This window comes from Limulus polyphemus, unplaced genomic scaffold (assembly GCF_000517525.1).
Source record: "Limulus polyphemus unplaced genomic scaffold, Limulus_polyphemus-2.1.2 Scaffold2792, whole genome shotgun sequence".
Classification (NCBI taxonomy): Eukaryota; Metazoa; Arthropoda; class Merostomata; order Xiphosura; family Limulidae; genus Limulus; species Limulus polyphemus.
The window spans coordinates 18,305-37,833 of NW_013668402.1; the positions used below are offsets into that span (position 1 = coordinate 18,305).

Genomic DNA, 19,529 nt, shown 5'->3' on the forward strand with positions numbered 1-19,529 from the left:
ATCTGCCAAATTTCGTTAACATTTGCTTACTAATTTAAAAGTTATAGCATGAAAACAATAACAAACACAAAATGGTTATGAGCCTGTGCTGAAAGAGTTAAATAAAATATTATATACAGTACAAAATGGGGGCTGAATAAAAACATTTTCATCACCAATGATTTATGTTAAATAAACATTGTTATGCATAAACCTTTTGTGATATTTAGAAATTAACAGATTGATAGTTGTAGCATTTTAACTGTTCAAAGTTTGTTCCTAAAAGAAAAACAGCTATGATAATCAGTGAAGTTTTTACACGACTGTCCAACAAATCCTATGAAAGCTTTATTAGATAAGTAAATCTCAAAACCAAATATGTAAAATTAAATATGTTATAAGATTTCTGCTAACTGTATTTAAGGAAGATATTAGCATTACACCTGAATATCATTACATATGTTTATGTACATACATATCGGCTGAATAATCTAAACTTTCAATGATATTCTACTTACGTGCGACTCCTTAAACTAAAACATATATTAAGTGACTCAGACTCACTCTTTTAAAATTTTCGTTTTCTTCTTCAGCTTATGCACATCCCGCTTAGCTTCCACTAAAAGTTCATGCACAGATGGAGCTTCACTGTCAACCCCAATATCATAATGACCCACAACAGATACTGCAGCCAAGGTTGGACTTAGTGAGTGACGAGTTGGAGATCGTTGGACCTGCCTTCGAAACTGGACACACATCCCCTCAGATTCCATGAGTTTAGCCCTTTGTGAACAGAAGAAACATTTTACCAACAAACTATCTCAACTTGTAAGCTTTTCTTTAAATAAAAACTATAAAGACATGTAAAACCAAAAATGTATTTCAGAGATCTCTCTGTATTATAAAAGCTGACAGTTAAGTATTACAAATTAACAATTGCAATACATAACACCTTATAAATCCTTGTATTCTTCCTTTCTTCATATGTTTTATTTTAGTTTTACAAAGTAAAATGTCTCTGAAACTAATATTTTTTTCTTTTCCTTTTTTTTTAGCTACAGTACTGAAATAGTAATGTAACATTTTGTGACAGACAGGAAGTTAATGTGAAACTTCTGTTGTCAGTTGTCAACTCATTTAAGAGTAAGCCACCATTTACAAGCCTGGTGGAGGGATCAACTAACCAGCCAATACAAATATTAGTTTAAGATGTGGTAATTTCAAGTTGAACCTAGCACATGGGCAGTCTATGTAGTGATTTTTCTCAGGAGGATTTAAAAGGCAAATCATAGTTTGAAGTCAAAGTAAATTAAAATAGACTAAAAACTGATTGTTGAAATACCAACTGTTAGCAGCAATAGGATTATACCTTTGCAAAGTACAAAAAATTAAAAAAAGGAAGTTAAAATGATCATCAGGCAGAAAATATGTAGCAGAACAACAGACTGGAATTCATCAGTGAGACAAAGATCATAGGTCAGAAAGAATCAGCTTTGAAAACAGTACTCAATACTCTGTAGCTAACCAATCAGAAAAACAGGCATTAGAATGCAGAAATATCTCTGATGTTAAACCCACAACAGTTCAATTAAACTGTAATAAGTTCCTTGACTAGAAAGTCTACAGAAAGTCACACCTCAGGCTGAATTAAGCATGTGAGTTGAGTGTGTGACCTCAACAAGACTCAGGACGATCCAGGAACATTCAAAAATGTTGTGATATGAAATACATGTATACTATGGAGAGTGAGATATCTTGTATTTACAAGCTACAAAAGCATACTTGTATGATTCACAGTAAAAATCATCCTAGCCTATATATATACTTCTATGACTAACAAAATAAAAAATAAACAGCTTTGTGAAGCTTTTTTGACTAAATGACAAGTAGACATTGATAAATACCATTTGGGGGTATAGTGTCAACATGCCAAGTTAGTTTTATATCACATGTTCATACCTATGATTTTATGTATTAAAGTTCCTTAAAATGAAAAAAAAAAACAAATCCTGGATAACTTAAGGTCGAGTAATAAATAACATTAAAAAAGTACAACTTACCTCAGGTCTTCTATCTCTTTGAGATAGCCCTGTATCATTTCTTTAATATCCGATTCTGATGGGTCTTTGCCTGAAACAATAATCAAAGGACATTAAGCTTTACACAAGCAATATATGAAATTAATTTTTACAGTTTGATATATTTTATTTGCCTCTTAAATACCCTATGTTCTTATAAACTTAGCAGAACCAACTGGAAGTTAGGTGTGTGGGGGATGGGTGTTTATCGCATCATATAGTCCTGGGAAATCCTTATTACATCACTTGTTTTATACCAACTAATACCAGTGCATAGATAGACAGTCCTCCCATGATGATTAAACATGCTTATTGCACTAAATAAAACTGTATTTAATACATTACCAAGTGTTTTTCCTTGATTTATTTCTCAATTGCTTGGCATGCTTTTCTCTAACATACTGTCATGGACAATTAACTCATACTTCAAGCCTAAGAAGTATTTTCAACATGAATAATGAAGTACTTCTGAGAAACTAGTTCATACCAAAACTAAAAGCACTCACCTAGAATCAAGACTGATGTAAAACCAGTTTCTGATTTATTAAAATAAAAACTTAAGATTCTTTCTTAGATGTAATATTTATACATAACAAGATACCTGATTGTTAAGAATATAAATTACAGGTATCTCGAAACATAATCTTAATGGTGGTTAATTCTAATGTCACTGAATTTTGTACTCACTGAATTGGCACTATCAAATACCATAAGTGTAATATTCATAATAAAAAACTTAACATAAGTAACTGTAAATAAAACTAAATACAACAGTACAGTTCTTACTGGTATCTTACTGCACATATATCTCATAACTAAGTAGAGACATCAAGTGTTTGCCAATATTACGGGGTGGGTCAGTGGGGGTAAATACACATAATGGTTTAAAGATAGCTATTTTTTAAAGGCCAAATGATTAACAGCAAGATTTGGTTTGAAAGTCTTTGATTCTATGATCAACAGTAGCTTGCACTTCTATATGGTACACATAGGCATTTGTTTATAAAGACCAAGTGGCTATTAGCTATTAGTTAGGACAAGGCAAGGATTTGCAACTGCTCCCAAAATGTGTGTGTGTGGGGGGGGGTTGAAGGATGCCTGAAAGGGGTGATTATGGTAATTAAATTAAGATTGAAGACACATTAATTTGATTGTATATATAATTTTTGTGCACAGCTCAGATAAAATTGGTTTTTGTATTAAAATCACAATATACACTTTTCTTCTAAAGATTGTCAAACACATAACAAGCACTTCCTCTTCACCTTCAATAAGATTTGATCATTATTATTATTATAGGTTTGATTCATACAAGCAAGCTAATTATTTAATTGTATGTTTGTGACAACTATTCTAAGAAACATACCTGAGGTTATCCAGGTTCCGGCCTCTTTTTCTGCCAACAGCTCCGTGTTTCTAACAGTCAGTCTTTCTACTGTTTCCTGTAATGCCTTAATACGAGTCCTAAGATTATTGTTTTCAGTTTGTAACATTGTGTTCTCGTGGAACATGTCGTTAATTTGTTCTGTTCCATCTTCTCCAACAAGCCTCTTTCCCTAGGAAAAAAAAAACACGACCCACCTTAGAAAATACACAAAATATTGAAACTCTGAAAACTCAGACTACAGTACTTCAAGAGTAAGAATTTTATATTAAAAGTCTTTAATTAATAGGATTAATGTAACTATTTCCAAGTCAGTCAATACCTGTTTATATTCCATTAACTCTAACTGCAGTTGCTGGATTTCACGACGGAGCAGGGAAATTGTTTGACTGGATTTATCCTGATTAACCATTACCCTGTTCTTGATATTCTTTGCTCGGTTGGCATACTTCAATGTGTTTAGTGTTTCCATAAAATCTCGATCAGATGGTGAAATACAAGCTATCATCAAAGTTCGGCTGTGAAAGTGAAAGAACAATTTCTGAAATTCATGACATGGGCTAAAATAGAACATAAAAGTAACTTATATTACACTTAACTTGATTTTAAGTGAAGTAATAAAAACTTGATAAATTATGGAATTTTCTTTACTATAATAATAACACTAGATACTTATGAGTGTTTTTTTCCCCATTAGCTAACATTTTCCTTAATTGATGACTATCCACAACAAAGAGCTGTTACCTTGTGTCACTGTCTTAAAGATTTCTGTGCATGTTCCAATATTAATTTGTACTGGGACAGCCTATGATGTACTCATCATTAGACCACAACTCTCCACCAATATGAGAGTGCATCCTCCATACATAGTAATCCCCTTGAGCATTAGCTATGGAACAAAGGCTCATTCTTGATGAGGTAAAAGAATCATACCAGAAATGAGGAAGAAGGGTGGGAGGTAGTGCAGAGAGATGAGTATCTATCTAAAATGCATCTTTAGGTAAGAAAAATGTTAACTTCATAGAAATAAACTCACTACTCTACACAACAAAAGAGCTAGAATACCACACTGAGAAACTGATGGAAGAGCTGATATAAATTTAGAAATAAAAAAAACAACCTATTTTCTGAAACATAATGTCAGAAATGGAATATCCATGGAGCATGTTGCCCACTGGGGGAGAGGAGCCTAGTTGAATCATCACTTGGAGGTAGACCACATCCTTCTTATGCAGGAAATCCCAGTAAAAGTGGTAAAGTGAAGAATACTGTGTGGTGCACAAGTGTTACACTGATGGGCAGAATGGAATATTGCTCATTATCTTTCAAGTGGTTGGCTGGGCTTGAGCAGGACACAAGACCCATCCACCTGGTATGGCTTGGTTCAAGGTATACTGGGATGCCCTGTACTACACTTCCAGGTAATATCCCAGCCATACTTCTGATTGAAGGGTGCATATATTTAGTCACATATCAATGGGATTACACCAACCAGAAGGAGAACACTCTATACCAACCTTTTCTGTGGCTTGTGACTGGAAATGGGTTCTTCCATTACTGTGCAATGGGTGACCAGGAGTGGGGACAGCAGGTGCCATCCAGGTGTGAGTGCTGCTGATAGTGTTTTGTTTTTCATCTTTTTTTTAAGGGGTGGGGAAAGTATGGACTGGAAGGTAAAAATATACAAATATGTTGCCAAGTAGTCTTGCAGAAAACCTTATCTCAATAGAGGTCACTTAGTAGAAGCAAATGGATTTAATAATTTCTGTTATCTCCCATGTAATGTGGATTTTGGGAGAGAGAGAGGTATTCCCTGCAAATATTCACCAGTGACATGATGAGTTGAATCATCTCCAGCATAAAAGCAACAAGATGTAATAATAGTGATTAAAAGAGTTGAAAAACAACAACAACAAAGAATAATAACCTACAGTTCCTCTCAATAGTCTATGGGAAGATTGGAGAAGGGAAATTGAAAGATGACAAAACCCAGAGATAGATAAAATTGCAATATGATGTAAATAATTGAACACAAATGTATCAAGGGTCATCCACAGGAAAGACAAGAGATGCTGTGAGATGACAAACTTGATGGGAAGTGACATAGAAAAGGCAAAAGGTGTCCTTTCCCATAGAAGAATAAATAAGCCAGATAGGTAGATAGAAAGTTAAAGCGGAAGGGGATAAATCAAAAGAAGAAGAAGACCCCCATGACAAAAGAAAAACATCAACTGGTTCATGTTGGAGCAGTACTAACAAAATAACAAGAACTGCCTAAACAGGACAAAGAAGACTATAAGCATTGCAGTCATCATACAGAGAAAAAATGGAAGAAGGAGTGATTGGTGGAAACATCTGATCACTTTCCCAGGCAGCGCAAGTCTTGGGAAGGAAGGTGCAGTCAAGTAATAAAATTAACCTATCCCTTTAAAGAAGTGTCCAAGGAAAAAATGTCAGAGCCACGTCTTCCCCAAACAAGAAGAAGAAAATACGTCTTTAGAGAAAGATGATACCTGGAACAGATGGCCAAAAATATGAATGTGGAATACATGAGAGCCCAGGAGAACCAAATAGAGATTACAGTCCAGATGAAGAACTTGGGGAGATTGACAGATGAGAAAGGCTCAGAAGAGATCTAAAAGAACTAGAGAAAGAAAAAAAGGAATGGCTGAGGTAGAGAAATAAGGTCTCTGACAAAGCGGTTTTGTAATTGATGACCAAAAAATGGATAAACCATCATCGAGAAAAAAACCATAAAAAAAGAAGTGAAAAGTGGGAGAGATAAACAACCTGGAGAAAAGAGGAAGTGAGTGACAAATGGACCAATGGCAATAAACCATCCACTTGTGTTGATAAAGTGCAAGGGTGAAAGGTCTGAAAAAGGGAGCAAGAAAATAGAATACCCTGTGAGAAAATTTTCCTATCTTGCAAGAAACTGCACAAAATCCACATGAATATGAAAGCTTAACATATTTTGGTGATAGGCAGATGCCTGAAGCTGACATAAAAGGGACCTTCAAGCCGGAAGAGGATCCTGAGATATCAAAAAGCACATAAGTGGAAACCATGAGTGAGCTAGCCAAAGAGAAGCAATAAGAAAAACCCTGCATAGAATGTCACAGATAAGAGAAAATCCTGGAAATAAGTCAAGAGGAGAATGGGTATAAAGATAGAGATCAGTCCAATTCTCACTTAGGGCACCAATTATAACCAGGGCTGGTGATTAGAAAAGTGGAAGTTCAGCATTGAGGGGAGTCACAAAGGTGATGATGAGGACTACCAAAGTAGAAACAAATCCACTGAAATACAAGAAGATGCAAAGACCACTACATAGGAAGGATCCAGTCTAAGCAAAACAAGACAGCCAATCTGCTATCACGTTCAAAGTCTCTGGGACATGACAGACCAACTGAATTTGGTAGTTATGGGCCCAATAGAGAAAATTTATAGCTAGAAAGCAGAGGTCTTGAGAGTGACTGCCTCCATGTTGGTGGCTGAGAAAAACAACAGTGGAATTGTTCAAATGGATCATAACATTTTAAATTGTTGTTGTTTTTGTATCGGAAAAATTCTTAAAACTCAGGTAAAGGAGAATCTTCTGAACTTCCCATTCTTATAATGTTAAATGTTTTTCATAATACTTAATTAGAATTTAATCAACCAATGTAATCCTAAAATAATAAATCATTATTTCTCTGTTTATCATACTGAGGCAACATCCCAATTTCTTCTTCACATTGAATATTTTTCTATATCTAAGACAAAGTTGGCTTTGTTAAGTAAGTATTATATCATACAACATAGATCCTTGGTGTTGCAAATTGACAACTTATATCTTATATGTAACACTTGCTGTCACAACCTTGACAATGAATTATTAATCTATCCTATTGTTACAAGGAATTATGAAAAGAAGACGTACAAGATGTTGCCCTCTCTGTGTTACTTTTTACCTGTTCCCTCCTAAGGAATCCTGAAGTAACCTTGTAAGTTTTGAATCTCTGTAAGGAACGTGAGTGACTTTACGTGACTTGTCTCCTAATGCTGAAATGACATTTCCAAGAGCCAAAAGCCCACAGTTTATCGATATTCCTTCTTTGGCCCTATCACCAGTTGCTCCAGTTCTCTTAAGCCTCTCAGAGCCCGCAAGATCCACAAAGTGAAACTTAGCAGTCAGTGTTTCAAACTCATTCAATACTTCCCCATTCTGAGTAGGAGCTGGTTTATCAAGATTTTCATCAGAGATATTAGATTCAGGAGGCTAGAAGAAAATGGAAATCACAAATTAAGTATTACTATTAACAGTACACAAAAACCAAGAGTTATTCACTACAGTCATCAGTGCACAAGTTAAGTACTGTGATCAATACACAAGTTAAGTACCGTGATCAATACACAAGTTAAGTACCGTGATCAATACACAAGTTAAGTACCTGATCAATACACAAGTTAAGTACCTGATCAATACACAAGTTAAGTACCGTGATCAATACACAAGTTAAGTACCGTGATCAATACACAAGTTAAGTACCGTGATCAATACACAAGTTAAGTACCGTGATCAATACACAAGTTAAGTACCGTGATCAATACACAAGTTAAGTACCGTGATCAATACACAAGTTAAGTACCTGATCAATACACAGGTTAAGTACCATGATCAATACACAAGTTAAGTACCATGATCAATACACAAGTTAAGTACCTGATCAATACAAGACACCTTGATCAATACAAATATTCTTCATTATTTAATTAATACTTTTATTGAAATTTTTAACTCAATACCTAGAAAAAACTAGTAACATTTTACACAAAATCTGTTTAATTTGTTTCCTTCTTATTTTATTATCCTCTGCTAATTTTTCCACAATCAAATGCAACTAGCATCTCTTCAATATTATTGGTTACCTTACAATATCTCATTAGAATATCCTCAATAACACCTTACTATTACAAAAAATTAAATTAAAATGCTGGAAACAATGTTGCATCATTGGATTAATGTGACATCATGTGTGTTTAGTGGATCATTTCAGTTCATGATGCCACATTAGTCTACTGATAATAACACAATTTCAAATGATAGATTGTTTAGGCAGAGTATTCATGATGAGTAAACTGGAATGGAAGATGTTTCAAAATTATTTCGTCTTCAGGTCAGTGTGAGTGAGTTTAGCCCAATTTATTTTGTGTCCAGTTGACATGGTGTGTTCTGCAATGGCTGAATTTTGTATTTTCATGAGTCTTGTGTTGTCTTTGTGTTCTTTTATTCACGTCCCGAGTCTTCTTCCCTTTTCTCCAACGTATTTTTCATTGCAGGAATATGGAATTTCATAGATGACATTTTTGTGCTTTTCATTAGTAGGTTTGTGTTTGGTTTTCATTATAATGGATCTTATTGTCTTGTAAGATTTCTACCGAACATCTATGTTGAACTTCTTGGCTATGCATTTGAGTTTTTCAATGAAATTTTGATTGATGGATATAGAACACCAAAAGATCAAAGTGTATTTTAAATAGAATGGTTACATCTCTACCTTTATCAAAAACGCTCTGAAGAAGACCACAACAGAAAGAAAAATAAGAAGAACACTTCTACTACTACCGTTTACCTCCCCTACGTACAAAACTTTGTCCTCTACATTTGTGTTTTTACAACAGTCAGTTGCCATCCATTCCAGTTTACTCATCATCATATCAAATATTATGATGTCTTTTAAGTTTTCCTAAATTTCTAATTTATCACAATTAGTTTTTTTTTAAAGTTTTATAATTTCAGATAATTTTATGACCTTCATATTAAAACCTAGTCATAAGGTATTTACAGAGTTTGTGTTTGTTTATTTGTAATTAAGCACAAAGCTACACAATGGGCTATCTGTGCTCTGCCCACCACGGGTATCGAAACCCGGATTCTAGCGTTGTAAGTCCGCAGACATACCGCTGTGCCACTGGGGGGCTACAGAGTTTGTGAAATGCTCTTAGAGGCACTAATAAAAAAAAGACCACTAGATCATACATTTTTGTACAAAAAATTAAAATAAACAGAAGTACCTTAAGGCCATGACTAAATAATATTGCAAACAATAAAACCTGTTTCTAAATACCTAAAATGTTTTGTAGTTAACCTTAAAAACAGCTCTTAATGTTCCATTACAATTCACTTATAAATAAATTGATCACATTGAAAGTAAAATTTCATGCCTTATTTAACATGTTTTTCGATAGTATCTGGCACTGAAACTTAAAAAGTAACCTGATTATTATCTACATATTATTGTAAGCTAAGTATTTTTCATTTAGATATTGGTATTGTTGTTTAGCCAGAGGGAAGTTAGACACCAAATGGTAAGCAGGTGGCTTAACATCTGGAATTTATTTCAAAGTTGAGAACTGTATAAAACACGAGTTACTCTGGAGTATGTGATTAGTAATATCAGAGTCTTCTAGTAAGTTACATTGAATCAACTATTGAACTATTATTTGATTGAGTGTGTTAGACAGTTTAGTTTTGAATATTAAGTTTGTGTTCTCAATGAAGTAACAACAGATATGCCATATGTTGTGTAAACCACAGGAAATTAGTAAGTGATGTCACTATAGTAGTTTCTATTGTAAACTTAGGCATATCAGAGAACATTAGTTATCTTGCAAAACTTATAAGTGAGAATGAAAAAACTGTCATTTTCATTAAGTTGACAGACTTTACATTCTTTTTTCTACTGAATAGCCCAAAAAACCCATCCAACAGGAAAAACCACAACAACAATATATTTTAAGTACCATAGTAATATGAGTTTGTTTATTTTTTGTTTGTTGTGGTGGATTATTTTTCTGAGATAACATAAAACTAAAAATTCTTCAAAACATATTGGCACCTACCTCCATAAAGACCACTCGTTGCTGTTTAATGTGTAGTGTAAAAATTGCATGTGAGCGGGATGATTGAGCATTCATATTTGTGCTTGCTGTGGTTCTGGATAAGGCTCCATTTTTCAAACATTGCAGAGTCTAAAAAAATAGTTAATAGTTTATTAATATATATTATGTTTTTGGAGAAAATGTTAGTCTCTAAATTATAAATAAACCATTTTATAACTAAATTTTATTTTCATTCATTTTTTTAAAAAGCTTACATGTAGTCTTGTCTGTTATTACTTCAAAGATAGAATAAAAATAATTATAAAAATATTAAGAATATGTTTCAGAACAATAACATAAAAAATTTTACACACATCTTGCTTCTGGTACAAACATAAATGACTCAGAATAAATTTAAAATAATACCACAATAACATTTTACACACCTCCTCTGGAGAGGAAGCATTACGAGTAGTGACTCCAACCGTGTAAATATCTCCTTTAGAATCTTCATGTATTTTGATCTGAGACTTCTTTACCTACATCAAAAAGAAAATGCTTATAATTTCACATAAGTGTAACATTATATGACCATTTCTTTAATTCAGTAACCAACCAAATAAATTCTTGAATATGTTATTACCAAAGAAAACATAAAAGTTAAACTATAAAGTTACATGTCCCTTACCCTCAAACTTTTCTTACATTATACAAGTGTCACATTTAAAATGATTTTCTTCAATGACAAGTCATACTTATATTAAAAGATGGTTACTGCAAATAAAGGAAGAAATCACTAATTTATGTTTCACTAAACAAAATAAATTCATATGTACTTTTCTTAAGAATTCCAGCTCTCATTCAAAGTTAATACATTTTTAATCCTGTAAATAATTTTTTTTTACAGAACTTTATAATCATATTACAAATTAATCTGGCAAAAATTCTTGAATTTCACGTTTTCAAATGTTAAATATACTTGAACACCAACTTACTCTTTCTTCTGCTTCTTTTGCTGGATCCAATAAGTCAATGATTTCCTCATTATACAGCTACAGCAAGTAGAACATCAACAAGTTAAAAGAATATAAATGGTTTATGACAGCAAGTCAGTGCTACACAGATGTTCATTTTAGTTAGAAAACATCATGAACTTTTGACACAGATTTTTGACTTAAAATCTTTCCAGCTAACTTGAATTTACGAAAATTTTAAGTGTTGTTAGATGAAAATACAACTTCATAGGAATAAGTGTTTGAAAAACAAAAAAAACACACACATAATTTTTTGTCAAGTTTTCAAACAGAACTAGAAAATAAACTAAAGCTTTAATATGATATTTAACCATGCCACTTGAATTTATACCTTTCAAAAGTATTGTAGACAAAACATATACAACGTAGTTTCTGGAGAAAGCACCTTAAAAAACATTGCTGAGAGAGTACTTTTAAATGTTGCTAGGATAGAGCACACCTTTCCAAAATGTTGCATTTTTAGATTAAAACATTTCTAGGTAAAAGTAGAATTTTAGGAATTATTGATCCTACGTGAAGGCAAAGCTTTGAAAGAATCTTAAACTGCTAAAAATGCATGGCTTTAGAAAAACTTAATATTTCTTGGTCAAATAAGAGCTCAGGTAAATGTTTGTTTCTGTTAAAGAAGAACATTTATTACAGAACTAGAACTATATATAATAACTTTATTTATTCCTTTTTTATTATTATATAGTGTACAATTTGCAACATGTCTGTTGTATCCTAGCCAGCCTGATGAGTCATACTATCGGGTGAAAGGCCTCATTGGCACAAGATACAGCAAATGTTGTGTGGTTGACATCACCTAGACCACCATGTCTGTCGTACTCCAGACAGCCCGAGGAGCCCCGATATTGTGTGAAAGGCCTCATTGGCACTGAATATGGAAGATGTGGTGTGGTTGACATATTATAACATTCTCCTTTGCTTTCACTCATGATTCTTAGAACTGAACAGCTTTTAACAATTACCAATGTTTAAATATTAACAAATTCTATACAATACATTCCACTTCTATTAAGAGAAATGACATTTCAGCAAGATATATTTACATATAAAAGAAACAGCTCCATCTACAGTTGAACACATACCTCCATAAACTGAGCATTCACTTTAAACTCTGGTGGTGGCTCTCCCTTTTCACGTGCTTGTCTCTGCCGTTCATGGATTCCTATAAACAAGTGTTCCACAGCTCGTGGTATAATTCCTCTCTCCTCAGCATTAAGGCTAAGATTGAAGCCAGTGCCCATGGTATACGTTTTACCAGAACTAGTCTAAAGCAAAAGATGTATCAATAACAGAACACTCACTGACATTACAAAAGTATCACACTTACAAATATGTAGTTACAATCAAAATATATATTTTATTGCTCATCTCCCTTCATTAAAAATAAAATAGTAATCATACAAAGAAGCAATATATATATATATATATATATTAGTTCACACCCACAAACAGATATTTAGCTTTACACTAAATTAACAGCAGTATATAATGTCACCAATCCTGTTGCTGCATCGTTCTATTCCAACACTATTTAAACAGTTAGTAACAGAAGTTTATATATTCGGGATACACCCTCAGGTACTCAGAAACCCTTCTGGGTTCTTTTTCACCCACAACACAAATTCAAACAGGAGGTAATAAGATGAACCTGATAATGAATGTATATCATAAGGTTTAAAAAGAAATCAAATGATCAAGAAGTGATGGTATTGACATTAATAGTTTTGCCATATAATAAGTGGTTTATGCTGATATAGAGACCTAATTCATTCTTTGATTCACCACATCCTCTGCTACGGAATGCAGTTTTACCTATTCAAGGCTCATCAGCACAGCTTGGGTCAGCAAACCAAAGAAATACAGTTATGCCTCTTATAACGATGATGTATAAATGACACAAGTTTGAGTCTTTTTTAATTCACCATATAGACTGTATTTTCTATTTTACTTTTGGTGAAAATGTACCTATAAAATAATCATTAAACAGTTGGTTCACTGTATAATATCAAATAATAAATTAGGCAAAATGCCATAATATTATTCAAACACCTAAATTAACTTAGGTTACTACATTTTTGGTTAAAATGGACTCAAAAACCCCATTGGTATTATTATATTTGATTGTTTACTTGCTCATTCATATATGTATAGTGCAATGTGAATATGAAAATATAATGCTCAATCATTAATTATTAAGTTTGAATGGAGAATATAACAGCAAACAATATGTAATTTTGTACAGTTTCATCTTGAAATTCTTTTAGTTTTTAGAAGACAGACTTGGACATGGAACATGTGGTTATGCAGCCATATTCTATTAAAAGTCTAATGAAGGCCTTGTACATTGTTTGTATATAAATATGCTGGCTGTACTCTCTAACTTGTTTAATACAACTGTTAAATATATATATATAGATATACTGGCTATTCTAGCAGTGCTTACCTGGCCATAGGCAAAGACAGTTGCATTATACCCATCAAAGCATCTGGAAGAATATAAAATGTGTTACAGACTTGTTTACTGTGAAAGAACACAAGCCACTTTATGAACTTACTAGCTACATACTGTTTAGTATAAGATATAAAAAAATGTAAACAAAAGCAGGTCATCTGGTTATGGAACAAAAACAAATAACCTTACTTAATATAACATAATATTAGAAAGCAATCCAGTCAAATAAATTTGTTACACAAGTATTCTAGACATTGATCTGTTTATGCTGATGTGAATTTTTTCAATGGGCAGGAAATAAATGCCTAGTTTTATGTATTCTGTATGTAAGTTATGCTCTACCTTCTCTTTAATGTTATGTTGGTAATGTGTTTAATATATAACTACTTTTTATTATTTCTCTTTTTCTTTATATATTTTTACTATAAGTATTACTTTGCATGGTTAGTTTAGTATCTGAATTTGGGACTAACCAAAATCTCCTAACCTGTCCAAACCTCAGAAGATATTATTGGGATTACTGTTGAAAATATCACTAACAATATGGGTACTTGATTCAAGAAACAATGCATTCTTATAATAAAAGTAAGTTATATTCATTAGGTTAATCTTTAGTTGGGGTCTATGTGGGCAACTTTCTTTGATCAGAAGTTAATACTAATATCATGTTCTGAACTTTAGTATCCTGGAATTCATTATTGACAAATGGAAGTAAGTTTATGAATAAACAATGAAATAATGTACTTTCTAAATGAAACTCATTTGATTCTCTGTACGAGTGTCCTGTATGTCTTACTCACCCTTCTATAAGATCCTTTATACAAGTGTAATATACTTCTTCCTGTAAACTTGGCATGTCAAAAACATGATCAAAGGTAAAAGCCTTGTCCTTTCCAAGCCAAACCTGAGGTTCTCCGGAAGCCACGGTTGTACAAACATGGCACATGTCAATGATCTCCCGTGGAACCTGAGGGCGAATTCTTGAAAAAAAATTAATTCCTCCTCATATCAGATAATTCTGTAAAGAAGCCACTTTAGAAACAATGATAAATACTTTCTAGCATATGTAAAATTGGTTTAAAAAGATAACATTTTAATTATTTCAAGCCTGGTGGTTAGTTGTTGCAACATTACTGTTGTGCCTACCTTATAAGCTATCTGGCACGTGTAAGAAACATTTTAGTAATCTGAAATGTTCCTACATTTGGAAAGCCAAAGTTCATTAAGTTCTAACTTAACTACTCCAAAAGATCTCAGAAAAGAAAACATATGTCACCAACGTAAAACACTTGGTGTATTGCAATTATTAGTGATACTACCTAAACCTCTGAACAACAAAATGAGTACTAGATTTTCAAACGTTATTATATTGGACAAAAAAAAATTAAAGTAACTTATTTGTACTTATTATCATAACACAATGAAACCATGACAAAAAAAAGAGCCTGTTTTGACACCAGACATGCCTAAACATATGCATCAAAGTATTCATAAGTGTTTGTAAAACATGGTTTATATCAATCTTTTAAGTAAATATTGTTAATTACTCTTTTATTTGTTGCTAAAGCTCTGTATCCACCTGATTAATGTAACTAGTTATTTTCTTACATACACACCCCACTCCACCTAGAACTCAGAACTGTAAAACAATTAACAATGCACAATACAGAGTAAGAGAGAGAATGAAGGAAAGGGTTGAATTTCAATGTGTCTTAAAAACAGCTGCAGTGTAATTGTATATATATATATATATATATAAAAACATTAAAAACACACAGAAACATAATATTTAATCAAAATCAGAACAGCTGCAATCACTGGATATTTTCCTGTAAAACAGATGTAGGTCAGAGATGGCAAAACCCACTTTCTGTGTAAGTGCCTTGTGTTTACTCAACTGACATAAAACAACTGCTGAGCTAACAAATCTCATCCAAAACTACACCTGCTAATGACCTACTTGACCTCTTTAAAGCTCATTAGGCCATATATAAAAATAATACACAGCTTTATTGAGGAAAAAAAGCGTTATTATTATTATTATTATTATTATTATTCGCTGCTAGCTTTATCAATATAAATCAATATTTTGTACAATAGCAGCAAAGAAAAAAAAATGTTTAGTTATGAAAAGGCAAGAAGAGAAAATGAGGGCAGATAACACAAGATAAAAAACATTTCAAATATAATCAAAAGAATTAGTTTGTACTAAAACTAAAAAGCATTGCTCCCAAACAAAACTTCAGTTTTAACTTTGCTAATACATGGAACATTATTATTAAATCTTGTTGCAAAAAATGTTTAAAATTTACGTTTTTTTTTTCCATTCCCGTTTTTTTTTAAACTTGTATTTGTGCTCTTACTTTTTTTGCTTTATTCTTTATCATTATCTGTACATATATAAAGCACAAAAATCTGTCTCTCTGTCTGTCTGTTATATAACTACTCCTAGGTCGCTAGGCCAATCTTAACCAAACTTTGTAGGATGATAGTTTGAAACAAGGGACATATTAATTAACAGCTTACAACCCCTTCACCCCTCATTATTGCCATTATTGAGTATTATCATCTTTGACACAAGTTAACGTTAACTATATTCATAGATGGCGCCACGTCATTACACCAAAAAACGCTATTCAATTTTGTATAACACAACGTACACAGTGTGTGTGGTGGGGGGGGGGGGCATACAAATGTCTTATATATCTTTAGCACTCTCTATGGAAGAATGTAATGGGAAAAAAATTACCGTCACTATTGCAATAATATATAAACTCAGCTGAAGTTTCTTCTCCATCAGCCACAATAACGCTGATATGAAGAGCCGTTTCTTGAGTTATGTCCACTTCCTACTTTGACCCGTGTCGTTTCAACTTCGGCTCACAAGACACTTCTATGGCCAATGACCGCCAATTAATTAATCGCGTAAAAAACTGTGGAAGGACATTAAGAGCTGGGTGGTGAAAGCGGGTAACAGAAAGCATCCCTACTGCCACTACTTTTTTCTGCTATCTCTTAATACAAAGTCACCCTGACCATCTCACAGTGTATACCACATTGTAAGTACATGTATATACATATTGAGTTCTTAAAGCTCATACAAAACTTTTGGTGAGGTAATATTGAATACTGTAATAATATGTTATGTTATAAATAAATTGTGTAAAAGTTAGGATTTTTGTGTCATTTATCATAGCAGCCGCCCACACATTTGTTTAAGTTCATAGCCGGGACTACAAAACTATTATTACTGAAACGCTTTAAAAATTACTGGCACTCAATTTACAGTCCGAACCACATATGTTTTGGCAGTAGATGACCCAATTTGAATTTCTAAATCGGTACAGTTACTTGACACCTTATCACAAAACTTCCTTTCTTTTTTCTCAATATTAACGGGTTAAAAAAAGGTTTAATTTCACGTATATTATGATTCTATCTACAATCCTTTATTTATTAAGATTTATATTTTAAAAATGTATCATCAGATTTTCCCAAATACTTGGTACGTCAGACTTTTAGAGTAAGGATAAGTTACAAAATATTATATTTATTGTTCACCACACATGAACAGACAGACGTTATTAGGGAAATAATCAATGTTAAATTAAGAAGTACAAACAGAAATCGTTAGGTAAACTGAGGAAGCACAATTTATTTCTACTTAGTAAGTTTTAAAGTGCAGTGTCGTTTTGGTTAGCAGTAGATACACTGGTAGATCTAAAACAATTAGGCTTAGCTTCTAGAACTGTCTTGTATTTCATAGTTATATGTATACACATTTCTGGGCCTTTTTTTTTTAAGCGTACGTCACAACGTGAAAAAAACACTCCTTCACAGAAGGGCGGGACCTTATAAGCATGAAGGTAAGCGGGGTGCTACGTCATATAATCTCTTCATAACATAATTTACACCGTTTTTAGAATTATATCGGATGAAACATATTTACAGTTGACACTTTTTTTTTGTAAAGAAAACTTCCAAATTTTTTTAGCTTTTAAATTACGTGGAATACATTATCAAGTAAAGTTCATAAACATATTATATTGGAAATATATTATTAATATATAGGTATTATATTTTCCAAATTTTTTTAGTTGTGTCCAGGAGTCTAGAATAATACACCGTGTACAAGAAGTTCGTAACTTCAACTTCTGGTCTATAACAATGTAGTCGTAAACTACGTAACTTAAACCTCCTTTTAATAGACATTAATTTCCTGTTTCTATATCATATAACAATGATTTTTTTTGTGACGTAAAAAACAATTACTAAAGACAAATACAGAATGTAACTAGTCGACGTTATGATTTCTCGAGAAACCAGAACTACAGGAATCATCTGATGGACAAAGTAGCCGGTTTGAACCTTTTAACAAATTGAAACTCCTTACACGCTACCACTCAAGAGATTTTCAGATCGAATCTAGCCAAAGTACAGAGTCACGAAGCAAGAAACAGACAGGGTAATGTAAACTTGTTTTATCTTGGTAAAGTACCAAAGTACCAGTGCATTAAAATACGCCGAGAAGCAAATAATGTATTACAACATCAACAACAAAAATTTTACAGCTCCATGATGGCTACTGCCTTGCAATGCCAACCCTGAACTAACAACTCACTATATTATGTATTCACCAACCAGTTTTATCATGCACAGAAGTTTGTATTTCTTCTAACGACTAATCAATAGTAAGAAACCTGTAAAGTCATTGAAAGGTTAGGACACAAGTCGAGGAGATGCCATCAAATGCTGACTTTTAAAACATTCACGTTAACTAAACAGGCTCTACCACAAAAATACATTTCAAGGTTGAAGACGTAAGTGCACGTTGTGCTGATCATTTTCAAACTTTATAGAACAGGATTGAGCAAGATGACTTTGTTCTTGTCGCATAAAAAAAAATTAACATTCTGGTAGACCGTAAAACGACTACACAATAAATGAAAAATTCCAAATTTTTATTGTCATTTTTTAATATCAAATTTATATTTACGATATATTATTTATACAATTTCGACTCAGTAGAAATAACAGTATAGCTGGTGAAATACAAGACACTGAAGATTATTTACAGCACCAGGAGATATGCCGAGATTTCTAGCAATGGTTTTTTGGGTTGGCAACAACAACCTCTATGTTCTGGATGAAGGTTCTGTTAAACAAGGTATTCCACGGAAAACAAGAAGTCGTACCCTTTGGTTCTCCATCGTTTAACAATGTGCATTACACGAATGTATTTCCTCTGGTTCTCCATCGTTTAACAATGTCATTACACGAATGTCTTTCCTCTGGTTCTCCATCGTTTAACAAAGTCATTACACGAATGTCTTTCCTCTGGTTCTCCATCGTTTAACAATGTCATTACACGAATGTCTTTCCTCTGGTTCTCCATCGTTTAACAATGTCATTACACGAATGTCTTTCCTCTGGTTCTCCATCGTTTAACAATGTCATTATACCAATATCTGTTCTTTGGTTCTCCATTGTTTAACAATCTTTGTATAAGAATATCCTTCCTTTGGTATTCCAACGTTTAACAATCTCCATAAAATAAAACTAGGAACGTTCAGTACACTACTTTCTATTGTATTCTTGTGTATGAACACCAGAACAGGGACATTAACGATCTATAAAGTGCGTGTAAATATAATAAGAAACGTCGAATACACCATTTATCATTTTCTTTAGAATGATGGATATTGGTCAATACACATATATCGCTGATA

General features: G+C 32.8%; 1 protein-coding gene across 1 annotated transcript in view; it reads right to left on the bottom strand.

Annotated features, from left to right (window-relative positions):
- LOC106467910 (kinesin-like protein KIF21A) overlaps positions 1-19,529 on the bottom strand; it is a 59,626-nt gene that overhangs the window by 16,217 nt on the left and 23,880 nt on the right. The window contains exons 2-12 of the mRNA XM_022396133.1: positions 14,601-14,780; positions 13,792-13,834; positions 12,431-12,613; positions 11,301-11,357; positions 10,752-10,844; positions 10,327-10,455; positions 7,395-7,702; positions 3,764-3,959; positions 3,424-3,613; positions 2,040-2,109; positions 544-762 (exon numbers count right to left, since the gene is read on the bottom strand). Of these exons, the coding sequence (XP_022251841.1) occupies positions 544-762; positions 2,040-2,109; positions 3,424-3,613; positions 3,764-3,959; positions 7,395-7,702; positions 10,327-10,455; positions 10,752-10,844; positions 11,301-11,357; positions 12,431-12,613; positions 13,792-13,834; positions 14,601-14,780 (1,668 nt within the window). The remainder of the gene's footprint in view (positions 1-543; positions 763-2,039; positions 2,110-3,423; positions 3,614-3,763; positions 3,960-7,394; positions 7,703-10,326; positions 10,456-10,751; positions 10,845-11,300; positions 11,358-12,430; positions 12,614-13,791; positions 13,835-14,600; positions 14,781-19,529) is intronic.